General features: G+C 48.6%; 2 protein-coding genes across 13 annotated transcripts in view; one reads left to right on the forward strand and one right to left on the reverse strand.

The window, feature by feature from the left end:
* Positions 1-17,118, reverse strand: part of RNF25 (ring finger protein 25) — a 124,889-nt gene extending 107,771 nt beyond the window's left edge. For 2 of the 11 annotated variants that reach the window (XM_086931851.1, XM_086931853.1), the window contains exon 1: positions 16,990-17,057. Coding sequence is in view for 1 of the 11 variants with exons in the window: in XM_086931843.1 (XP_086787969.1) it covers positions 16,996-17,027 (32 nt within the window). In the remaining 10 variants the exon portion in view is untranslated. Of the gene's footprint in view, positions 1-10,892; positions 11,047-16,989 lie in introns of all 11 variants that reach the window. The other 9 variants (XM_086931845.1, XM_086931848.1, XM_086931852.1 and 6 more) reach the window with 7 other exon arrangements.
* Positions 17,119-17,625: 507 nt separating this feature from the next.
* The window catches only part of STK36 (serine/threonine kinase 36), a 223,409-nt gene continuing 217,815 nt past the window's right edge, over positions 17,626-23,219 (forward strand). For both annotated transcript variants that reach the window (XM_086931854.1, XM_086931855.1), the window contains exon 1: positions 17,626-17,943. In XM_086931854.1, the coding sequence (XP_086787980.1) occupies positions 17,860-17,943 (84 nt within the window). In that variant the 5' untranslated portion in view covers positions 17,626-17,859. The remainder of the gene's footprint in view (positions 17,944-23,219) is intronic.

Genomic DNA, 23,219 nt, shown 5'->3' on the forward strand with positions numbered 1-23,219 from the left:
CCTCCCACCCAACCAACAACCCCCACACCCCCTCCCCTACCCCCTGTACTGTGCCGTCAACCACTCGCTCTTCCCCTGTGGCAACCTATTGTCTACCCCCACTACCAGTTGCCAGCTTGGGCCGATCAAACAGGCGGGTCCGGCGGCGGTGTCAGCCGCAACAGTCTAAGATACCTAGGGCAGGTGATTTCTTTAAATTCTGAGCATAACAAATTATGGAAGGGTGCCCACAGCTCCTCAAAAGCGTCTACGTCTCCCGCCACTACTAGGGACAGCTTCTCCATGCCAAGGACATGCCACAATCTGTGCAGCCAGCCGACAACAGTGGGGAGCGTGGTGGAGCGCCAGTGTATGAGTATGTTCTGTACTGCTGACCCCAAAGCTATCGCTGCCTGTCTACCCCTTTTAGATCTGAGAGGGTACATCAATCCATTCGGCAAACCCATAGGACATATGCAGGGAAGCGGGGCAGTTCTATTCCAAAACATTTGTCAACCTCATTGAGGACCTCCTCCCAGTAAGGAGCCAAAAGGGGACAGTCCCACAATATATGAGTAAGCGTGCCAGTCTGACCACAGTTGCGCCAGCATGTTCCCGGTATTGAGTGGTCCATCTCATGTAATTTCTCAGGAGTGCGATACCAATAGGTTGTGATTTTGGTGAAGGTCTCTGTGAGCCCGGTGTGATAGGCGGAGTGGCGTGCTCGGTAGGAGATGTGGTCCCAGTCAGTATGGCTCAGCACACGACCAAGCTCCCATTCCCACTGCTCCCTACCCGGGTTGTAGATGTGAAAGGGGGGGGGGGGCTGCAGCATCTTATACAAGTCGGAGATGAGCTTGGCGTCCGACGAGCGAGTCACTAGCCAGCGCTCATACGCTGTGATCGTCCGGTCTGCCGTCGCGCGCACTTGAGGCTGTAGCGCCCAGTGACGCGCCTGCATATACCGCATGCGTTCGGTCTCGGGGAGGCCATAACCCCGACGCAAGTCCTGGAAGGGAACGACACCCTCTGGACCATATAGATGATATAAAGTGCAACAACGGGCCGCCCGCCAGTGATCATAGGCGCCAGGCTCCATACCCGGGCCAAAGTCCGGGTTACCAATCAGCGGCGTGAAGGAAGAGGGAAAGGTAGTGAGTTCGTGTTTGGTAGCCACAGAGTCCCACACACGAAGCGGGACCCGCGTCACAAAGGAGGCATAAAGGTTAGGGGGCCGATGGGCCCGTCTCAGGAAAGGCACCTCTTGTAGCGTTCTGCCTGCTACCGCCTGGTCCTGAAACAGCCAGTGTTTATCCGACTCTAGAGCAGCTAGAGCGGTGGTAGGCCTCCCAAGATTCTGTCCTACCTCCAGTACCCTGCGGTCACTGCATTGGCTCCCGGTGGCCCAGCGGATCCAGTTTAAGGTCCTCTGTGTCGCCTATAAAATTCTGAAGGGGTCCCCAGCTACGATTCTCATGGCCCTCCTCGCCCACTACATCCCAGCTCGTCTCTTAAGATCTGCGGACCTAGAACTGGCTGTTGTACCGCGCTTCAAGCGGAGCAGAGCTGGAGGACGTTCGTTCCGAGTGCACGCGGCGGTCCTGTGGAACTCCCTGCCCCCGGCGATTCGTGCTTTGAGAGATCTGCTCTCCTTTCGCCGTGCGGTGAAAACCTTTTTATTCCCTTAGTTTGTTTACATTGTTTGTCTTTTGTTTTAGTTGTGTTGTGCAGCTGCCTTGTCGGGCGCCAGGACGCTCCTTAGCTGGAGCATCTGTGCGCCAAATAAAAACGCATGACATAACATAACTCCCACCGGCTCCACTCCACCAAATAGCGCAATTGGGCGGCCTGAAAATACTTCTGCAGGTCTGGGATCCCAAGTCCACCAGACTCCGGCGCCAGCGTAGCTATGGTCCGTTTAATCCTAGGCCTACGGCCCTGCCACACAAAAAGCGCAATGGCCGATTGAGTCTCCGCGAGCCATCCTTTGGGAGGCTGTAGCGGGAGCGCCCTAAACAGGTACAGGACCTGCGGTAGGAGGGTCATCTTCACTGCGGCCACCCTGCCCAGCAGCGACAACGTGCCTTTATCCCAGCGGGCCAATTCCTCCTTGATCTTTGCACTCAAAGCCGTGTAATTGGCCGTGACCATCGCGGGGAGTGAGGGTGCCAAAAGGATCCCCAGATACGGAATCTGGTCCCCAGACCAGCTCAAGGGGAAAAGCCTCTGCAGGTCAGCTCTGGTGGCGCTAGTCAGCGAGATATCGAGGGCCGCAGACTTCCGGAGGTTCACCTTGAAGCCCGCCACCGTGGCAAAGAGGTCCAGTTCCGCGATACATGCAGGCAGGGACCTCCGTGGGTCGTCGAGTGTCAATATGACATCATCCGCGTAGAGGCTGAGAGCATGGTGGAACTCTCCCATCCGGACCCCTACGATGTCGGGGTTCTGGCGGACCCTTTGAGCGAACGGCTCCATATAAAGAGCGAAGAGCAGAGGGGACAGTGGGCACCCCTGTCTTGTACCACGCTCTATTGGAAAGTGCCGAGAGCTGCCCCCGTTCACCCGGACCACCGCGGATGGAAAACGGTAGCAGTTGAAAATCAGGTGCCGGAACTTCTCGCCGATCCCAAACTTGCCCAGGACCTTCTCCAGATAAGGCCAGTGCACCCTGTCAAACGCCTTTTCCGCGTCAATGGAGAGGAGCATGCGTTCCCCGGGAATCCTCGAGGCTTTCTCAAGGATATGAGTCGCCCTCTCCGTGTTGTCCACAGTCTGCCTGCCTGGTACGAAGCCGGCCTGATCCGAGTCGACCATGCCCGGGAGATGAAGCGCCAAACGCGCCGCCAGAATGCTAGTGAAAACATCCAGGTCTGTGTTCAATAGCGAGATGGGGCGGTAGGACCCGCAAGCAGTCCGATCCTTGCCCGGTTTCGGGATCACAGAGACCGTAGCCTGAAGAAATTCAGGGGGAATGGCACCCGGCTCCGAAAATGTGTTGAAAAGACGCAACAGAGGCGCGAGCTCCTGACAGAAGGTCTTATAGAAAAGAGGGATGAAGCCATCAGGTCCCGGGGCCTTACCAGTCTTGAGCCGGGAGATTGCCGTAACCACCTCCTCAATCCGGATCTCCCGCTCCAGATATTGGGCCTGATCCGGCGTCAACGACGGAAGCGACAAAGAGTCTAGATAGTCCGTTTCCGCCCGTGCGGAGGGGGCCTCGCCAGCGTAGAGGTCAGCGTAGAAGTTGCGGAAAACTTCCGCGATCTGCCCGTCCTCCGTGACCGACCCTCCGGTAGGGGTAACTAACTCCTTCACCCGGTGCTGTTGGTGTTGCACCCTGAGCTTGTGCGCTAGGAGCCGGCCGCACCTGTCCCCACCGGTGTAATACTTGTGCTTCAGGCGAAGTACTGCGTACTCCGCTCGGTCTGTGCCAAGAGCGGACAGGAGTTTCCTGGTGGCCTTCAATTGCCTCCAGACTCGGGGGGCGCCCGATCTGTGATGTACCTGTTCCAGCTCCCGCACCTGTCGAGTAAGCTCGTCCCTTTTGAGCTGGCGATCCTTGTTCTCCGCCGAGGAGATAGCGATAAATTCGCCACGGAGCACGGCCTTCAGGGCAGCCCATTGCGTCGCGCGGGTGGTGTCGCCGTTGTCGTTTACACGCTGGAAGTCCGCTATGGCCGTGCGAATCTGTTGCACCGTCGATCGCCTGTGCAGCAACGTGTCCCGAAGACGCCAGACCCCCCTCGGGCGAGCCACCGGAGGTAGACGGAAGGTGCCCTCCACCGGCGCATGGTCGGAGAGAGAGAGGACCCCCCATGTCGGCATTCGAGGCTAGTTCGAACATCGGGCCCGTCACTAGAAGATGATCCAGCCTCGCGTAGGGCTTGTGGGCATGGGAGAAATAGGAATATGCGCGAGTTGCAGGGTGGAGGCGGCGCCACACGTCGTGCATGTCAAGCTCCTCCAGTCGGGTACGAACCGAGCCCGAAAGCTCTCCCAACTGGTGGCGCCGTTGCACAGACCTGTCCAGAGTCGCATCAAAGACCACATTCAAGTCCCCCCCTAGTACAATGTGCCTGTCAGGAGTGGATGCCACGTCTTCCAGCGCCCTGTGCAAAAATTGGTCCTGATGGTCATTGGGGCCGTATATGGAGCCCACAGTAAACACCAAGCCCCCCACCTTGATCCTATATGCCAGAAGTCTCCCCTTTTGCTCCGCTACCTTCTGCAAAACCTCCCCTCTGGAGAACAAAAGCGCCACACCTGCCGTTTTAGAAGCACTGGAAGAAAAGAGTTGCGTGGGGAACTTAGGGGTGCACATTCTGGAACAATCCTTGGCCAGCAGGTGGGTCTCCTGCAGTAGGCAGATGTCGGCCTGGGAGTTTTCTAACAGGGACAGGACAGCCCGCCGTTTAACCGGGTTATTCAGCCCCTTCACATTCAGAGTAACAACTTTAAGGGCCATCATGGGGGGGGGGGGAACACCAGAAACGCACATGAAGGCGGGCAAGGCCCACCGGGCAAAACTCAGAGGCCACAGCATCTCACAGCGAAAGCAAACTTCCCTACGGCACAGTACAGTCCCCGAACCCCAAAACACCCCAACTGTGTGGACCCCCCCCCTCCCCCCAGAACCCCGCGCACCCAGCCCCACACTCCCCCCAACCCCCTTCCCCCCCAACAGACCCCCCAACCCCCAACTCGAAACTTTCCCCAGCAACTCCCCTTCCTCCCCCCCTGCTCCCCAAGCCATTCAAAAAAGTCATTGTCCCAGTCCGGTCCTTATCGGACAAGGCCGTGGAAAGTCGATCGAGTGGACGTCCAGCCACCACCACCAGCACCCCCGCCCCCCCCTACCCCTAGAACCCCCGCACCTGCAATGATGAAAAGCTAATGTAGACTCCCCCCGGAGTAAGTTCAGGCCGTCAAGGCCACATCGCCGTTCGTTGTCGCTCTGGAGGCCTCCTGGATAGCGCTCGACATGTCCGCTCGAATCGTGGGCGAGTCAGGCCTCACAGGCGGCGGGGATCGCCTCTCCCCGATCCGCTGCCAGCCGTCTCGAGTGCTCCGCCGGCGGCGCGGCGCCGGGGTGTCCGTGTCCGAAGCCGTGATCCCCAACACTCCGCAGACATCCTGGAGGGACCGGAGCTGATGCAATGTTCCATTCCACCGGAAAATCAATCGGAAGGGGTGCCCCCACGAATACTGCGTTTCATGCTCCCGAAGGAAGTCCGTGGCAATTTTAAACGTTTTCCTCTTCTGCAGCGTGATCGTGGATAAGTTGTGATATAGAGCCACCGGGTGATCTCTGAAGCGGAAAGGTTGCTGCCGCCGCGCCTCGCGGAGAATCCGCTCCTTCAAGGGGAAGTCCGGCAGAAAGGCCAAAATGTCCGGGGGGGGGGGGCACCGAGGCCCTGGGAGGACGGCCAACCCTGTGCGCCCTGTCGATACGTATTTGGAAGTCCTCAGACTCCCCCAAGATTTCGCGGAATAGGGCTCCCAGGTAGGCGGCCACGTCCTCACCCTCTTCGTTGGACGGAACACCCCGGACCCTGATGTTGTTCCGCCTGGACCGGTTTTCAAGGTCCTCGGCGTGGGCCTGCAACTCAATCTGTTGTTCCCGCAGCCGTAGGACCTCCTGCTGCAAGTGGGTGATCTCCTCGTCTCTAGAATGACCAGCCGCCTCCACAGTGTTAACTCGCTCCCCCAGGGAGTCCACTTCTCTCCGGACTTCCCGGACCTCTCCGGCCACCTCCTGCTTCAAAGTCTGAAAATCCTCCCTCAAGGAGCTAAACAGCGACTCCAGAAACGACCGGGTCACTGGGGGCTCTCCGCCGTCAGCGCCCCCGGAGTGGGCCGGGGGGCTCGGGGCAGGCTGGCTCCCCCCGCTGCGCAGGGCACCACGCCCCAACAGGTCCGGCAAAGTCCGGTCGCCTCTCCTCTGCCCCCTGGCATTCGACATCTTGGAGAGGTGGGAATCACCGACGTCCACAGTTCGGCAAATAGGCGCCACAGGTCGGGGCAGCCGAGCAGCAGAAGCTGGCCGGTCCCTCAATCGCTGGTTAGGGGGCACTGCAGTTCAGAGGCCTCGGTCGAGGCCGGGCGGCTGCTCAAAGTTTTTCAAAATGGCCGCCCGTTACAGTCAATGGGGCCAACGCCCAGGGAACGAGGCCGATCCCCGTCACGGGGCCACATGCAGGGCATACAGTCAAAGGGCAGGCTCGCAGGGCGCAAGGCAACCAGGGCCGGCTCGCCGGGATGTGCAAACACGCTGGAAGCGCGACCTTACTCCGTTGCAGCCAGGGGGGACCGGAGCAGCCACGTGGGGTAGGCCTTCTCGAGCCCCGGTCTTGCGTAGTTGCCACAGGCCGGCTACGCCTCCGCCGCCACCATCTGTTCGGCTCCGCTCCGTCGATGAAGGCCGCCTCGGCACCCACCCAGGCGCCGCGGCACGGGCACGGCGGCAGGCCACTCGCTGTCGATAGGTCACCTCGCCGGAACACCAAGCCTGAAGGTCTCGCGGCTCTCGGGCCTCCCGTAGATCTCTCAGCGGGCACCGCCTCAGTCGGTACCCGAGCGGAACCACCGCCGCGGCGGGCCAATTGGGGCTCACCGACTGCTCTGCACAACCACGGGAATCACCAGGTGCAGTAGCCGCTCGATCTGGGGGAGATCAGCGGTTACGAGCGGTGCAGGGTTTCCAGGGGCTCGGGAGCTCTCGGCAAGTGCGTCCTCTCAGCCCGCCATCTTGGCCACGCCCCCAAACTTCAACTTTTAAAGGTATTTTTATGTTCGATCTTCATTCTTGAAAATATATGGACGTCATCCTGATAAGCTTGAGTGTTCGAGATCTCAGCTAAAATGGTGTCCACTTGTTTTTGAAAAAAGCTTGATGCAGGATTCAAGACTAAATGGGAGCCTTAGGAATTTGTAAGCTCCAAAAGGAGTGATAAAGGTTGTGAGTTCTTGAGATTCTGCAGCAATGGAAATATGATGGTAAGCGGAGCTAATAAAGAGAAAAACCTCGCTCTACTGATGTTGGAAAGTAAATCATTGATTTTGCGTAATGGGTGGAAAGTAAATCATTGATTTTGCGTAATGGGTGGCAATCAATCACCGAGTTCTTATTGAGTGTGCCTAAGTGTGTGTTTCATCGCATTCGCGAATCCTCAGGGCTGAAACAGATAGATAAGTAACAATAGAGCATGTATGAGTATGGTTACAATTAGACCATTTAATATGGTCTGTACACACTTGATTTAGCTTCCACTACAGCGGATGAGCATTCATTCACCTGCTTATATCTAAGTGCAACCCGAACACATTCATGTCGAAAGTGCTTTAATGCCGTTCTCTAATCGACGTGCTGGTGACCAGTGAGTTTGTGATAACCCGTTGAGGGAACCTAGAAATCATTTTTTGCAGTGAATCGACATGTACTTCAAGATATACAAAAAGGCGAAGGTGCTCTTATCCGTGCACGATTCATTCATACTACATGCTAAAGTGATGTGTGAGAAAGTCACAGACAACTGTGACTGCATGTACAAGAGGGCACATACCTAGATTGCTGTGTCACGATCAGAAGGTCTGTATATTCAAGAGAATGCAATGAAACACGTGTCGGCTGGCTGTATGATTCATTAAAGGACTCCACGAATTACCCTTCCACTGGAGTTTCTGAGAAAAACTTTTGTCACTTTGATGTCTGTACTTTGTGTTATATTGTTACATAACAATCTGTATACTGTTGATTTGAGTGCATCGGCAACCCAGTCCATGAGTGGTATCCCTCCCACTCCTGCTGATGCCCTTAAAGTGACCCGTTTTGTGGCACTTGGCTCATCTTTTCACAATGGCTGGGCATGCTGAATAATCGCGGATATGTGTTTTGGAACCACACTTATAGCAAAATGATACACACTTTTTATGTTGAGATTTGTTGGTTTTTGCTCTGTAAGATAAAGCGTTCTAATACTTGCACAGAATCAATGGGTGTAATGAGGTCTGCTGAACTACATTTCCAAGACATAATGGAAATGTCAATAAAACGTTAGCCATATATACTACTTCAATCAAAGCTGGATCTCTAAAGAGAGAAGTTCCTGATTTTTTCTTGAATTGGACCAAAACATGAATTGATACCTGATGGATACAGTCCAAAATTACATTTTGCAGCCAGATTTCTCAGCGCAAACAAATGTTTCTTCTGAAGTTTGTTTTCTTCTATTAAAGTTGAATCTTTCTAGCAGTACACTTGCTAGTTCCGTAAATGTATTCTTTAGTCTGGTGACAGCCTTCAAACAATCATTCCAGCCTTCACCTTCTCCAGAGGGTGTAATTACAGGTAGATCAAAAACCTGTTATCCTTCCACACCTATATTACTATAAGCAATAGCCTTCTTTCTTTTAGCTTTACAGCATCAATTGCTACTAAGAAATTTTCAAAAATATTGTACCCTTTTTCCCATAGTTGTGGTGGCTTACCAGGATTTTGTAGAAAAGGCTGTATTTCACGAATTGTAGAATTTATTTTCTTAAATAAAAATGTCCACACTGTTTACTGTAGGTCGATGGAAAATCCTAATAGGCACAAAGGTTTCAGTATTTGTATTTAAAAGGATTGATGCGCTGCGAAATCATGAAAATGCAGCGTTCTGGATTTGCTGACTTCAAAAGTGGCCAAAAGCAATATGGCCAACATGTTGCTGTGATGTGCTCTGTCGGCGTCAAAGATATAGCTGGAGGAGTCACAAGAGATGAGCATGGGCGGGCAGCACGTGTCAGGCAGCACGAGTGAAAGCGTGTGCACAACGCTCAAGGTGAACCCTTGAGGTACGTGTCTGGCAGCAGGAGTACGCACAATGTCAAAGGAGGACCCTCTGGTATGGGAACCATACCACAAGCAAAGGGATCGCCCCACAAGGCAACTCACTTGGTCAGAGGTGAGAAGCTGAAGTAGTGCGGTAGCGCAAGGGGCAGAATCCAGGCTTGATGGAAGCAAAGTAGCCACAGAAATGACAAAAGTGGACAGCGAGCTCCTGCAGATCGTTGCCAAGTATGTGGACCATAAGAAGTTTATTCATAGGAAAGCGCAGGGGCACTTCCCGCAGGTCCAATCTTCAGGGAATCCAAACCGCATCTACGAGCTCGGTTGTGGATATCATGGAGAAGGAATGCAGGGCATGAGCTAAGCTCAAACAATTACACATATGAATATAAACAAATGAAAGAGGTACATCATGATTAGGGCTACCGGTTTTATGGTATTCATTGTTTTGCCATTTCAGTCTTGCGTTAATTTTTTTGCCATCCAGCTTAAGATCAACCGGTTGGGCATGTATAACCCCCAGTATGTGTGCAAGGACGTGTCCTTCCCTTAAGTGTCGGGAGTCCTTGCACACATATTGGGGGGTTATACATGCCCAAGGGGTTGATCTTCAGCTGGATGATCCTTTCCAGGCAGTGACCTAGACATCGCTCCCACATTCATTACACCGTAAACAATATAGGTGGTTTTGGAGTGTTTTCCTTCTACTTAAAGTATTTTGGAAGAGGGTCGCCAATATATCACAGGGGTATTCCCTAATCTTACATGCTTCAAGACAGCTCTACGCAGACCATACGCCGCGCTGTGTGAAATAAGGGGTGGACCTGTATACTTTATAGACCGTTTTAATCTTGGACTGTTCAGACATTTACCTTTTTTGAGCCCTGAAGAAGTTCCGCAAGGAACGAAACGCGTTGGCTGAGGTCTTTTAAGAATTTTGATAAAATAAAAAAAGGACTTTTTTGAACGTAAAGCTCTCTGGACTTATCTTTAGTGCACCGTCTCTGTTCCAAAAAAACCTTGTATCTGTTTCTACAGTGGAGCTTTGGTGTGGCAAGCTCGAGACGTGGTTGTGCACAAAAAAATATTGGACCGACTTTGAAATAGGAGGTGCTGGACCCTGGTCAGCCATACTGTTCTTTCTAAAAACTAATTGCCATTTTAACACTTAAGTAGTTGGGCTGGTGTTAATTTATTCAGCATTCCACAACCGTAGTAACAAAAATCCAATGGTCTGACAATTGATCTTGCATTCTTTGCCCATAGTTAATTCGTGGTTACTTCTACGCAAAAAGCACCGAAATGGTGGGAAATAATGAGCTTGCAGTGCCGGCACAAACTACAGTTGGAAAACGAGCTAACAATGTGCAAGATCCTGTAACAGCTGAAAGGATCACACAGGAGGCAGGGGGAAGTGTAGAAATACAGGTTTTATTCTTAGCAAGAAGAAACCCATCCAGATCCCAGCCAGTACAGGTAACTATCACCTGGGAGACCAGGACTGGTCATGGAATCCCTAGGAGCAAAACACAATGACATCGGAAGGAACTAGGATACCACACACCTTCCCCCGTTAACACAAAAAAATGAGAGAATGAAAAAACAAAAATAAGAACAAAACAACATAAGAAAATATAAGAACATAGTTCTAAGATACAAAATCACTCAAGTAGCTTGGCCTTTTAACCCCTTCGAGGCTAATGACGAGCTGGGCTCGTCATGGCGCTTACCTGCCGTGCGCGGATGACAAGGCCAGCTCGTCATGAATAATGGTAATTTTCATCCTGCAGCACAGGACGGGAAAACGCCTAGCAGCCATGTGGTTAACAACCATAGAGGACACACGTGGTGAAGCAAAATTGTCAGTGTTTAAAATCTTTCTAGACCCTGAAGGCCCAGAAAACTCTGTTCCTTTGTACATAGATATTCTATTGAAATTCCATACTCTATGATCTTGAGTTCTAATGGCATTTCCAAACAACGTTACGACACGTATAGGATTAGAGAACTTCACTTTGGACCCAGGTTGTATGATAACAACTAAGTCCCCAATCTGGACCATGGTATTTTTTTGTGGACTTACTTGATTCAAAATGGAACTTTCTGGAAAGACACTTGGCCTCTTTTCTCTTACGCCAGTCAGGAGAAACTCTCTGCGAACCAGATGAAGAGCTAGTTTCTTCTAAAATGTCTCACCCAAGCAGGTTCAACCAACGTACAAGGAGATCGATCTACCTCTAAACAGAACAAAAGGGGACTCATCAGTCATGCTATGTGGAGTCATCCTATAGCATTCCACTTTTTTTTACAACTTCCTCTTTCCAATTGAAACCAGCTGCCTTGGCCCAAGAGATAGTTTCCTTCAACACTCTATTGAACCTCTCAACAACTCCATTAGTCTCTGGGTGGTAAAGAGAACATTTCTTGTGCCCGATACCTCGGATTTTAAGAAACTTCTCCATCTCACGCGAGACTAACTGCACCCCGTTGTCTGTGTGAATAGTTTCAGTATACCCTTCCTTGCCCAAAAGATTCTAGAAATGAAATTTTATGACACTCACAGTCTCAATGTTAGAGGTAAACTGCACTTCAGGCCACCTGGAGAAAAGATCTATTAGTACCAAGTTGAAAACCTGTTGACCATTTGAGTGAACTAGACCTAGCATGTCTAGTGCCACCTCTTTCCAGGGCGAACTGGGAAGATCTCTGATGACCATAGGCTGAACCCTTGTTGTTTTGGACTTCTCACTTGTGGAACACACAATGCAAAATCACATCTATTTCCATATGAAGAACCATACCTGGCCACCAATAAGATGACCTAAGTCTGTCTTTGGTTTTTGAAATTCCAGAATGTGATCTATGGGCTTGATCAATTAAGATGTGACGAAGTTTGCTTGGTGGAACCACCTTGTTCCACATAGCAGCAGACCATCACAGATAGACATCTCATCCTTAAGGCCCCAAAACTTGGCAGCCTCTTCAGATGCTTGTTTCTTCGACTTCCAGCCTTTGTGAATTAGCGGTAATACTTCTGAAAGACAGCTCAAGTCGCTACTGATGCTTATCTACAATCAGCAAAATCATGCTCCTGTAGAGCTATGACCACATTCGTAATTCTACTAGAAACAAGATCAATCCCTTTCTTTTTAAAAGTTTCACAAAAGGGTTTGTGATCAGTTTTTACCAAAGTCAAAAGTCAAAAAGTCAAGTCAAAGTCAGTTCTTTTACCAAAAACTTAGTTCCCAACAAAAACGTTACATTTTTTTATGGCCCAAAACACAGCTAAGGCTTCCCGTTCAATAACAGAGTAACAAGACTATGCGTCTTTGAGACAAGAAAGAAACATAATGGTCTTTATTTCTCCTTCACCCTCCTGTTGTAGAACAGCGCCCAAACCTTTGAGGCTAGCATCGTTGTTATGGAGGTTTTTGAGGGATTCAAACTGTTAAGTTTGGGCCATCACCAAGCTTTTTCTTGAGAGAAAGAAATTCAAGATGACCACACTTCTCGCACCACTTGAATTCAACCCCTTTCCTCGAGAGGGCTCTCATACAATTACTGTTCTCTGCTAAATTTTCAATGAACTTGTTATAATATTCAATCATCCCAAGAAACTTCAGGAGTTCTTCCCCATTAGAGGGGGCAGATATACGAGAAATTATGTCAACCAAGTCAGCATTAGGAGCAATCCCTTCACCTGAAACTGTGTGCCCTAGGTAATGAATGAAAGAGGTACCAAATCAAGATTTTTCAGCTTTGATGGTACGATTGGCCACAGACAACTTACTTAAGACATCATTAAGGCGGTTCTAATGTTCACAATGATCTTTTCCAAACACAAGAATATCATCTTAATACATTCAAACTCCTTTACAGTCTTAGAGAAGTCTTTCCATTGCACGCTGAAAAACGGAGGCAGCAGACACAAGACCAAACGGCATCCTGACAAATCTGAATGTTCCAAATGGTGTCACGAAGGCCGTATAGTCCCTTGAAGGCTCTGCAAAACCTTGGCATCCCCAAGCAAGACCAAGAGTTCTGAGATGTTTGGAAGGGGATAGCGGTCTACAAACACACATTTATTTAGCTGTCTCAAGTCTATGCATAGACGAAGAGAACCATTGGCCTTGTGGGCTGCTACCACAGGGGCAAACCAAACAGTCCCTTCAATTTCTTCAATAATTCTACCTTGCTTGAGTTTGTCCAACTCCGTTCTCATTTCATCACTCATAGACAAGGGAACACATCTTGCTTTACAGCTAAACGGTTGTGAGTCAGGGCATAGACGTATATCCAGCTTGAACCCTTTTAGACAACCCAGTTCTTCCCTAAAAACATTGGGGGGGGGAAGGACTGCTTGGCCTTAGCTTCAATATCAAGGGGGCCCTCACGGATTAAGTTTACATCATCCTTTAGTTTTATGGGGCAGTCACTACCTGGATCAAGCATGACCCCCAAATCCCCCTGGTCAAACCAGCTGATTATGCTATCACTTTTCTCAGAAACATAAATTTTGCCGGAAGTGTAATGGCTTTTGTATTCAATGAGACCTACAAAGAAACCACGCAATGGACTGGGTTCACCACCATAAGCCTAAGGACGTATATCACGTTTCAACAGGGAGACCTTAAGAGCCAACTTATTTTGATAAAATAGTTTTGAAACTATGGAGATCTTAGCAACAGAATCAAACAACACCCTGGTGGATTCACCTTCTACTTGAATGTCATCAAGAGGAAACGACTTACACTGTATCAGAATCAACTTGGACAACTATTTGACCACAGACAAAATCTCCTGGAATTTCAGCTTCAACCCATTTGACATTGACCAACCCTTAGTTTTGCAGACAATCGAAAGATGTCCCATTTTTTTACATTTTGAACAGACCTTTAAGGCAGGGCATCTCTTGTCATTAGCTAAGTGGCCTACTTTATCACACCTATAACATTTAAATGAAACTGTTTTATTCTTACCAACGCCTTCAGATTTGATGGTGGTTTTGGTTTCCTCCTTAACAACTTGAACAGTAGCTTGCTTATCTTTTTGAATTGTGTCAACATACTTGAGAGAATGTTCGATCCTCTTAGCTACGATGACCTCATCTAAGGATGGTTCACCCTTCAACCACAACTCCTCACGTACCTTCTCAATGTTATACCCTAGCATGAGTTGGTCCCCGATTCTTTCATCCAACAAAGCAGCAAATTTACATGATGAAGCAAGCTTTCTGAGCTCAGTGATGTAAGCCTCAACTGTTTCACCTTCATTTTGTAACCTTTTTGAAAACGGATATCTTTCCAATATTGTGCTCACCTTAGGCAAATAGTGTTTATCTTGTTTTTTCAAACAGATTTCAAATTAGTTAAGTCTTTTTCTTCTGCATATGTAAGATCCGGAAGATGATCAAAAACATCTTGCCCTTCTGACCCTAAACAGTGAAGCAGAAGAGAAGACCTGCGCTCAAGCTTACGCCACACACTCTTGCATACCGCTCAAAAGCCTTCTTCCACTTTTGCCACTTAATGGGAGGTTCACCAGGGGACATGAGAAAGAAGGGAGGGGCAGTTACGTTTTGCATGACTGGAGGAGCTAACTTGAAAAATGTGTACTAACGTAGAACAACAACAACAACGGTTTTGAGTAAGACACTTCAAAAATCTAAATATAACCTAGAAAAGAAACTAGATTAATGAAGGACAAAAACATTTTACAATGACACAAAAATCATGAGTCAAAATACCAATAATCCCAACCAAGTGATTATTGTGAATCAAAGTGATGTGTGCCACAGAGGCAATAGCAAACGAAGGCACGCAGAAAGAAATGTGTGCGTGTCATAGCAGTAGAGATTATCGATCATAAAGCATGCATTTTGCTTCTGCAAAAATGTACCTGTCAAAATTGAGAAAGTACAGTGTACAAACTCTCAACAGCAAAAAGGAAAAGAAGCTTGTACAAGTGTATCAAAATGTGCATAGGGAACCAGAGCACCTAAAAAAATACACCTAGCTGCCGTAATGCACAATGCTGCGTAAAGAACGTCGCAGTAGAAAAACAATAGGTGTTCTAGCGTGGAGGCATGACGCGTGTAAGGAACAGCAGGAGAAGACCTTGTCCCCAAAGACGCGCCAAAGAATGGCGTGTCCGAAGACTGAAGAGAATCGATGAAGGCATCACTGAGAGGTAAGTCTCATGCGCACTCTACAATCAAGGATCGAGCTGGAGTTTCAAGAGACGCACACGCAAACTTCAAAGTAACAGCGAGCAGGGAGACTTCCAGGAAAACAATGGCTTGCGCTGAAAGTGCAAATAATGCTGGCGCCAAAGATATAAATACAGCAGTTTTCTAGCCTTGATTTCTTTGCGCATGCCAGGGTTAGAAACACTGCAGTTAAAGCTTTATTGTGACCTTTAAATTTTCCGCAGCAAGAAGAGATACTCTCAGTATGACAAAGGCTCACGCTAAAAGTTCAAACAAAGCGCACGCTGGGATTAATGACGCTGCTGATTTTTTAATCTTTAAAAACGATGTATATTCAATATTCCAATTCCACAGATAAATGATGACACACACGCTCCACGGCTAAAACGAAGCGCTCGGCAAAGCATTAACACTTCAAAGTTTGAAAGATAATGCTTCAAGAAGATGTCATAGTTTTAAAATGTATTGCTGTCAAAGTACATAATCCAAGGAGAAAATATGCCGCAGACAGAGAAGCAGGTTCCAGACCCACAAAAAGTCAAAGGATTCAAAAGCAATCTCACATAAAGCCAAAGTACTGGGTACACTCCAGACAATAAACAACACAAAAGACGAGCCCGCGTCGGATATCCCCAAAAGTAACAAGGAAAGCGCAGCAATAGCTCACAGTCTTAGTGTGTAAAAATATCACAGTACCGTGTAAAAATAAGAAGTTGGGGCTGTTGGATTCTTTTTTTCTTTCAGCTGCCGACTATGGCAGTGTAAGCTCCTGTAACCAGACATGCCAACCCTCCCGATTCAGGCGTGAGACTACCGATTTGAAGGCTAGTCTCCCGCCTCCCGATTCCTACAAGCAAAAACCTGATTCCTCTGGGGTTTCAGCTGACAGGGCTTGGTATTGTGTAAAGTGCTAATTCTTCCAGCAAAGAGTGGCGATGCAGGGGCTCTAGAAGGGGTGAAAAACCAACAAAGCGTCATTAAAAAGGGAATAGTCTTTTAAAGACCTGCGAAGTACGGGGAGGGGCTGTTCCAGCCCGGGCTGCCACAGGGGGGTGGGGGGGTGCACGCACTGCCAACAACCAGCCAGGCCAGTGCCCAACACTTGCATCACCCTCTCTGCCTGCCATTATGCTCCATGCTTCTGAAATGTAAGAAAAAAACGTGCATTTACGTTTGAAATGTCCGATCCTACAGCAGCCACTTCCAAAGCCCATACATGCTAGTAACCCGATCCCATTCTCCCGATTTTTTTTTTTAATCTCCTACTTTGCTCTCCTGAAATGTTGGCATGTATGCCTGCAACAGCTGAAAGAATCATGCAGGAGGCAGGTAGAAGTGTATAAATTCAGGTTTTAATTTTAGTAAGAAGAAACCCATCCAGATCCCAGCCAGTACAGAGAACAACCGCCAGTCCTTTGAACCAATACAATTCTATCACCTGGGAGACCAGGACTTGTCATGGAATCGCTAGGAGCAAAACAACATGACATCAGAAGGAACTAGGATGCCACACGATGTCAGTCAGACAGTGTGATTCAGAAAATGTAACTTAAGTACTTATATGGCAAATTGTCATAAGTGAGCGGTCTCTAACGTTAGAGCAGCTCGCTTAATTGGTCCATGGTACTGATTGAGTAGAGGGGTGATCTCGCCTGAGTCACTAAACATGGTTATTTCTCTTGTTTACCATCGGGGTGCCTCCTGAAGCTGACTTGCCTGTCAATTTTTACTGCCCCCAAAGATTTTCTTAGTTTTTTTGGCTATAGATCCTGACTCCATGTCACAGCGATATTCAGCTCTAAACGTACAGTAAAATGACGTGCAGAGGCTCTGTTTTAACAGAAATAATGATTACACCCGAAAGAACAACCCTACTTGCGTCAATGGAGCCACTGACAATATCAACGGTGAGGCCTTGCTGTAAAAAATCGAGAGCTAGTATCTTCCAGTAAGCCATGCAAACCCTCCTCACCCTCACCAAGTATCTTCTCCATCCTCCTCCTCCGCCATCTTCCTGAGAGGGTTATGCCCCGGAAACGCTCCGACCCGTACGGAACTAGCGGTTGCTGTGGAGACACCGGGACGCGGTAATCAGAGCGGGTCCTCGATGACGACGTTGCCCAGTAAAGTGCCTGTGCGGCATGGACATAGAAAAGGGACAACGACAACCGCAGGCATGGACCACGGTGGTCACCACCTCTCGGGAAGGAGAGTGAGGCGTGAAATTGGTAGTAGCTACCAATAACAAAGATAAGCAAGAGCCCGTGCTGAGAAAAATTAATGAGGAACTATAGCCATGTCAAAGTACATAAAAAAAGATAGACACCTTGGGTGGCGACAAAGAAAAGGAAAAGCAAAAATCCCGGGTCTGTACAAAAATAAACTGTGCTAAGAGGAGGTAGTGCGTGTCCCTATTGATCAAATTGTACTGTCTGAGAGTTCGAGCTACTCATCACGCTAGTTCCACTGTTGTTTTCATGCTTCCGCTACCTCTTCCCAAGGTGGCGGTGCCTCAGTTACCGTTCAGGCTAGGTTTAATAGATGTATCCTTTGTTTCCATTGTCGCGAAAGAGACAGGCAGAATTGAGGGCAGGCCGTAGGGTCCTGAGACCCAGGAAGAAAAGAAAATAATAGTTAGAAGGGGAGGAGCTGTCCATACTGTAAAGTTCCCATGTTTTTTTAAACCACAGTTTCTTGTTGGGACCCAAAGTTTGAGATCTTTACTGAAGTGCCACCCCGGGACTCCGATCCAACTGCCTTTTTCCCTGTTAGACTGTGATCACCCTCTCTTCCAGCCTGGACTTCTCTCAGGCTGTGTCCTCATACCTCCGTTTTCCCAGACATGGAACGGTACCAGGTGCTGGAGATGGTGGGTGAAGGATCCTTTGGTAGAGTCTACAAAGGTCGAAGGAAGCAGAGTGGGCAGGTGAGGGGAACCGAAAGGAGAACAAGCATTTGCAATTCAATAGGTCTCACATTAATTAAGTTTGAGCTATTGGCATTGCTAAATCTTGCAACAACAATTGCAACAATAGTCTATAAATTGTAGGTCAAAAAAATGTGAATTTTTTTTGCAACGGTGGCATGCTGCGCTTTAGATGAATATGTTTAAAAGTAAAGTGCGCCATACTGCGATTGCTACAATAGTTAATTGTGGACGTGTTAACATTTGATGTGTGCACTGATGGCTGGTGGTGTGTGTGCTTGTAGAAATTGTGCACTGATGGCTGGTGGTTGTGTGCCTGGTGGAAGTGTGCACTGCCGGCTGGTGGTGTGTGTGCCTGGTGGAAGCGTGCACTGACGGCTGGTGGTGTGTGTGCCTGGTGAAAGCGTGCAATGACGGCTGGTGGTGTGTGTGTGTGTGCCTGGTGAAAGCGTGCAATGACGGCTGGTGGTGTGTGTGTGTGTGCCTGGTGAAAGCATGCACTGACGGTGTGGTTGTGTGTGTGATTGTCTGTGTGTGGTTGTGTGTTTGTGTGTGGTTGCGGGTGTGTGTGTGGTTGTGTGTGTTGTTTGCGGGTGTGTGGTTGTGTGTGTGTGTTTGGTTGTGCTGAAGGCAGCCAGTCACTGCTTCACTGCACTGGCACGATGAGATGCCATTTGCTGAAGGCAGCCAGTCACCCCGCCTCGTTGCACTGGCACGATGAGATGCTAGCTGGTGAAGGCGGCCAGTAACCTTGCTTCTCTGCCCTGGAATGATGTGGGTTCACACATGTTATCACTTTATTCCTCCCTGGTGTCCCCTCAATTCTTTCTTCCATCCCCATCCTCACCATGAGAGACTGAAAGTCTGAGATGAAATGAGTAACTGGTTGAGAAAAGGACAGCCTCTGCTGAAAGGAGGGACAGAATGACGAGGGGAGAGATAGCCCGTGTAGTACAGGATGGCAGTATCACTAGAAGACAGTGGCAGGAGGAGTCCACTAAGAAGTTGAGAGCGGTGAAAGGAGTAACGGAATGACTCCGAGAGGTAGAGACAGCCCATGAGGTGGGCAATTAGGAGAGACTGAAGGGGTGAAGTGAATGGAGGAGACCGGTAAGAAGCAGAGACTCTAGTGAAGGAAGGGGCAGGGTGACTAGGAGAGCGCAGAGACAGCCTAGAGTGGTGGTGGGGACTGCCACAAGGATAGACTGAAAGGCTGAGATGAAATAAGTGACCGGGTTAGAAACAGAGAGCCTCTGGTGAATGGAGGGTGAGAGTTACAAGGAGACGAGAGAGACAGCTGCGAATAACCGGTGGGCAGCTTCCCCAAATGCCACGCCCCAGCTTCCGAGCCACAGATCATAGATCTATTGCATTGACATTGTGAACACCCCACTTTAGCAGCTAGAGCGGGGTGGGGCTCTATATGTACCTCTTCTGTCTGCGACTTGGCAGATAAACGGGCAACTTTAACGCAATAAAGAAGAAAAAGGATGGGCTAGTAGTAGGAAAGGGGGAAAAGGATGGATTGATGAGCTGGTGAAAGAATGGGTTGATAAAAGGATATATGGATGAGTGGGTGCATAAAATCATGGATACATTTGTAAGAGGATGGGTGTATGAGTAGGTGAAAAGATGGATGGATGGATGAATGGGTGAAAGGATGAAAACTGAGTGGGTGAAAGATGAATGGGTGGCTAGAAGGATGCATGTGTGCGTGAAAGATGGATGGTTGGGTGGGTAGAATAATGAATGAGTGAGAGGATGGTTGAATAAGTGGGTGAAAGGATGGATAAATGGATGAGAGGATGGTGTATGATTTGGTAAGATGGTGGTTAGATGAGTGGGTAAGAGGATGGGTAGATGTGTGGGTGAGAGATGCTTTGCCCTGGATGGCCTGAACGCGCTTTGGCTCGTCGCAGAAAAGTGGTATTCTGTAATCAGACATTCCAGCGATAAGGAAGCCCGACTCTCCTATGACAACTCGCTGACAGATGCGTTTCACACATTTCCTTTAAAAACATTAAAAACGCAGAGGAACAGAAATGGTGACAGGAATAATTTGCTTTCAGTTTAGCTGCGACTTGGTATGAAGGTAGGAGGCAATGAATGCTCGGGGTCCGCATCAGTGCTAAAACTCTGGCCCGGCTTATGGTGGGGAAGGCAGGAAAGTGGCACGCAATGCATGGGCACTGCTTGGGGGGGGGGGGTTAGATCAGAAAATCCTATTTTAAAGCCGCTGCTCCAGATAGTACAGCGCAGCGCAGGGTTGTCAGCTGTAAGTAAAACTAGACACACATGTGGACTGGGCAAGCTACTCCAACTTGCCGAGGGAGAGCCTGACATCTCTGAACTGAGTAGCTACTTACAACTGATATGAAAATGCTTGATATTTTTTAGTTTGGTGAGCTACTCACACCTGACATTGAACACTTTAGAATCTCAACATTGATGCCCCCCTTTCGTGTGGCCCGGAATAATCCTGTTGTTTCCAAGACTTCGTAATTTCTGTTACTAAGCCCACCTAAATGAACCTACCTGAGTGTGCTACTCAAAGCGTTGAAAGGACATAACTAGGTATGTGGCCTAGGAGAGCTACTTACAACTCAGAAGGGTCAACATAAGATCACTCGACTGGGTGACCCGCTCACACAAGAGGTGCCATTTTGAAATCTGTGCTCCGAGAAAGATGCAGCTGGCCTCGTCGCCAACAGGGGGACATATAAGAAACAGCATCCTGGCGTTGCTCCCTTGCTAGATAGAATTGCAGTTTTGTTCCTAAAGGGCCACCATGGTTGGTGGGCGGGCTCATGCTCTCCTAGTTATTCCATCAGGCTGTCATGAGGGGACTACTGAGGACAAAGGCGGTCTTATTATGGGTCAGCATAGGGGACGGGCCTTTTCGTGGTTCGGCAGTTGGCGCACTCTTGGCACGGGACTGTGAGATTTCCGGAATGGGTGAAATACTGCTGGTATGGCTCATGTTGAGATCTCATGACTGGGTGCGCTACTCACACCGAAGGTGGGGCGTGCCTGAGATACTCACAATTCACAAGGGATTGTCTGTATTTCAATTCTTATTGCATTTTTAACAATAATAAGCAAACTATGATCGATAATCAATTATCTGCACAAAAATATAAAATACCAAGGATACAATTCTATATCTATACTAATATAATAAAGAGAGAGCCCAAACCTTTGAGGCGGGTAATCTCAGGAACCACAGCACCAATCACAACACCTAATACAGCGTTGCAAAGGGCAGTTGCAGCAGAATGACATAGGCTATGCAGACACCCACCATATACATTTAAAAGGTAAAAGAACCGTGCCAGCAAAGTAGTCCCTTGTGGGCGTGTCTGCGTTGTGCTGTGGGCGTGTGCTGGGGTCGTGGCAAACGCTGGGGGCGTGTGGTACGTTCCGCCCTTCATGCCATGTCTCATATCTTGTGCTGTGGGCGTATGCTGGGGGCGTGTGCGAGGTGCGGGATTACAAAAAAAAGTGAGCGTTGTGCCCAATATTTCATTGTTTTTTCTTTCCAGGTTCTGTACATTCCAGCTCCGGGTGTCCACCCTGCTCCCTTTAAATACCCCTGCACCCCATAGTCATAACCCACCCGTACTCCTTAAAATACCCCAACACCCTTAAACACTAACCCATCTTAACCCTATAAATATACCCAGTACCCCAAAACCCAAACCTATCCCTAAACCCTAAAAATACCCCTGCACCCCAAAACTCAAACATAGCCCTGAACCCTATAAATACCCCCGTACCTCAAAACCCAAACCTACCCATGAACCCTAAAAATACCCCTGTACCCCAAAACCCAAACCTAGCCCTGAACCCTAAAAATGCCCCTGCACCCCAAAACCCAAACCTACCCTGAACCCTAAAATACCCCTGTACCCCAAAACCCAAACCTACCCCATAACCATAAAAATAACCCTGTACCCCCAAACCTACCCCTGAACCCTAAAATACCCCTGTACCCCAAAACACCCCTGTACCCCAAAACCCAAATCTAGCCCTGAACCCTAAAAATACCCCTGTGCCCCAAAACCCAAACCTAGCCCTGAACCCTTAAAATACCCCTGTACCCCAAAACCCAAACCTAGCCCTGAACCCTAAAAATACCCCTGTACCCCAAAACCCATACCTATCCCTAAGCCCTAAAACTACCCCTGTACCCCATAACCCAAAACTATATCTGAACCCTTAAAATACCCAAACACCCCAAAACATATACCTCAGTACCCCAAAACATATACCCCTATACCCATACTTACGTTATCCAAACATAAAAAAAAACATGTTTTTACCATTCATGCATTTACAACGAATTTCGTTGTAAATGTATGCGTGGTAAAAGCATATAAAATGTAATGCCATGCGTTATAATGGCATTGCAGAGTCATGGTACTTTCGTAATGAAAGTATGCAGAGTGATGGTATGCGGAAAGAAAGTTTCGGAATAATGGGTGTTTACCCTCCCCCGGTAAGTACATTGGTGGCACGGCGGCCCACATCTCCAGCAACATACTCATATTTTTTCACCACCGATTTGAAAAATGCACAGGTCTCTCTCATTGATGGCCAGCACTGACATACACTTTTAGACACACCTCCCGCCACAAGTTCTAGAATTGCTAACTTTAGAGCTGGGGAGCTACGTTCGAATCTCGGCATCAGCTCAACATCCTGTGATTCCAGGCAAATGGCTTTGTCTACCCGTGCCTACCACAAATGAATGTGTTCTTCTGTAATGTAAATTGTGCTCATGCCATGTTGTCAAGTTCGCGCTATATAATATTGCAAGGAAAAATAAAGTAGGAAAACTCGAGTTCACACACTACAGAACGCTCTCTCTTAAGTGCATCAGCAATGCAATGTGAAAAGGAGCGTTTTACAGGTCTTTCACAGATAATAAATGCTATCAAAACGAAATCCTACAAAACAATATACTACTGGCTGGCAGCAATTCATACCCGGACAACGTCGGGACGGACTGCTAGTATGAAATATAAGCAGGAATAACTCACAAAAAAAGAGAAAACAGCATTAGGGAAAACATTGCAAAGATGATAAGTTTTGCTAGATCAAATTTGGACACCCTGGATGTCTCTGCCAGCTTGAACAATCCGTCAACGCCCCCCAAGCCCCCCACCACTTTCTCACGAGGAGGGGGGGAATTACCCCGCAGAACAGGAGAAAGGTCACGAGGGCAGTGAACTGGCCTAACTCCGGTCAAACCAGTCTAGTGTGAGAGAGGAAGA

This window comes from Lissotriton vulgaris, chromosome 7, assembly GCF_964263255.1.
Source record: "Lissotriton vulgaris chromosome 7, aLisVul1.2, whole genome shotgun sequence".
Taxonomy (NCBI): domain Eukaryota; kingdom Metazoa; phylum Chordata; class Amphibia; order Caudata; family Salamandridae; genus Lissotriton; species Lissotriton vulgaris.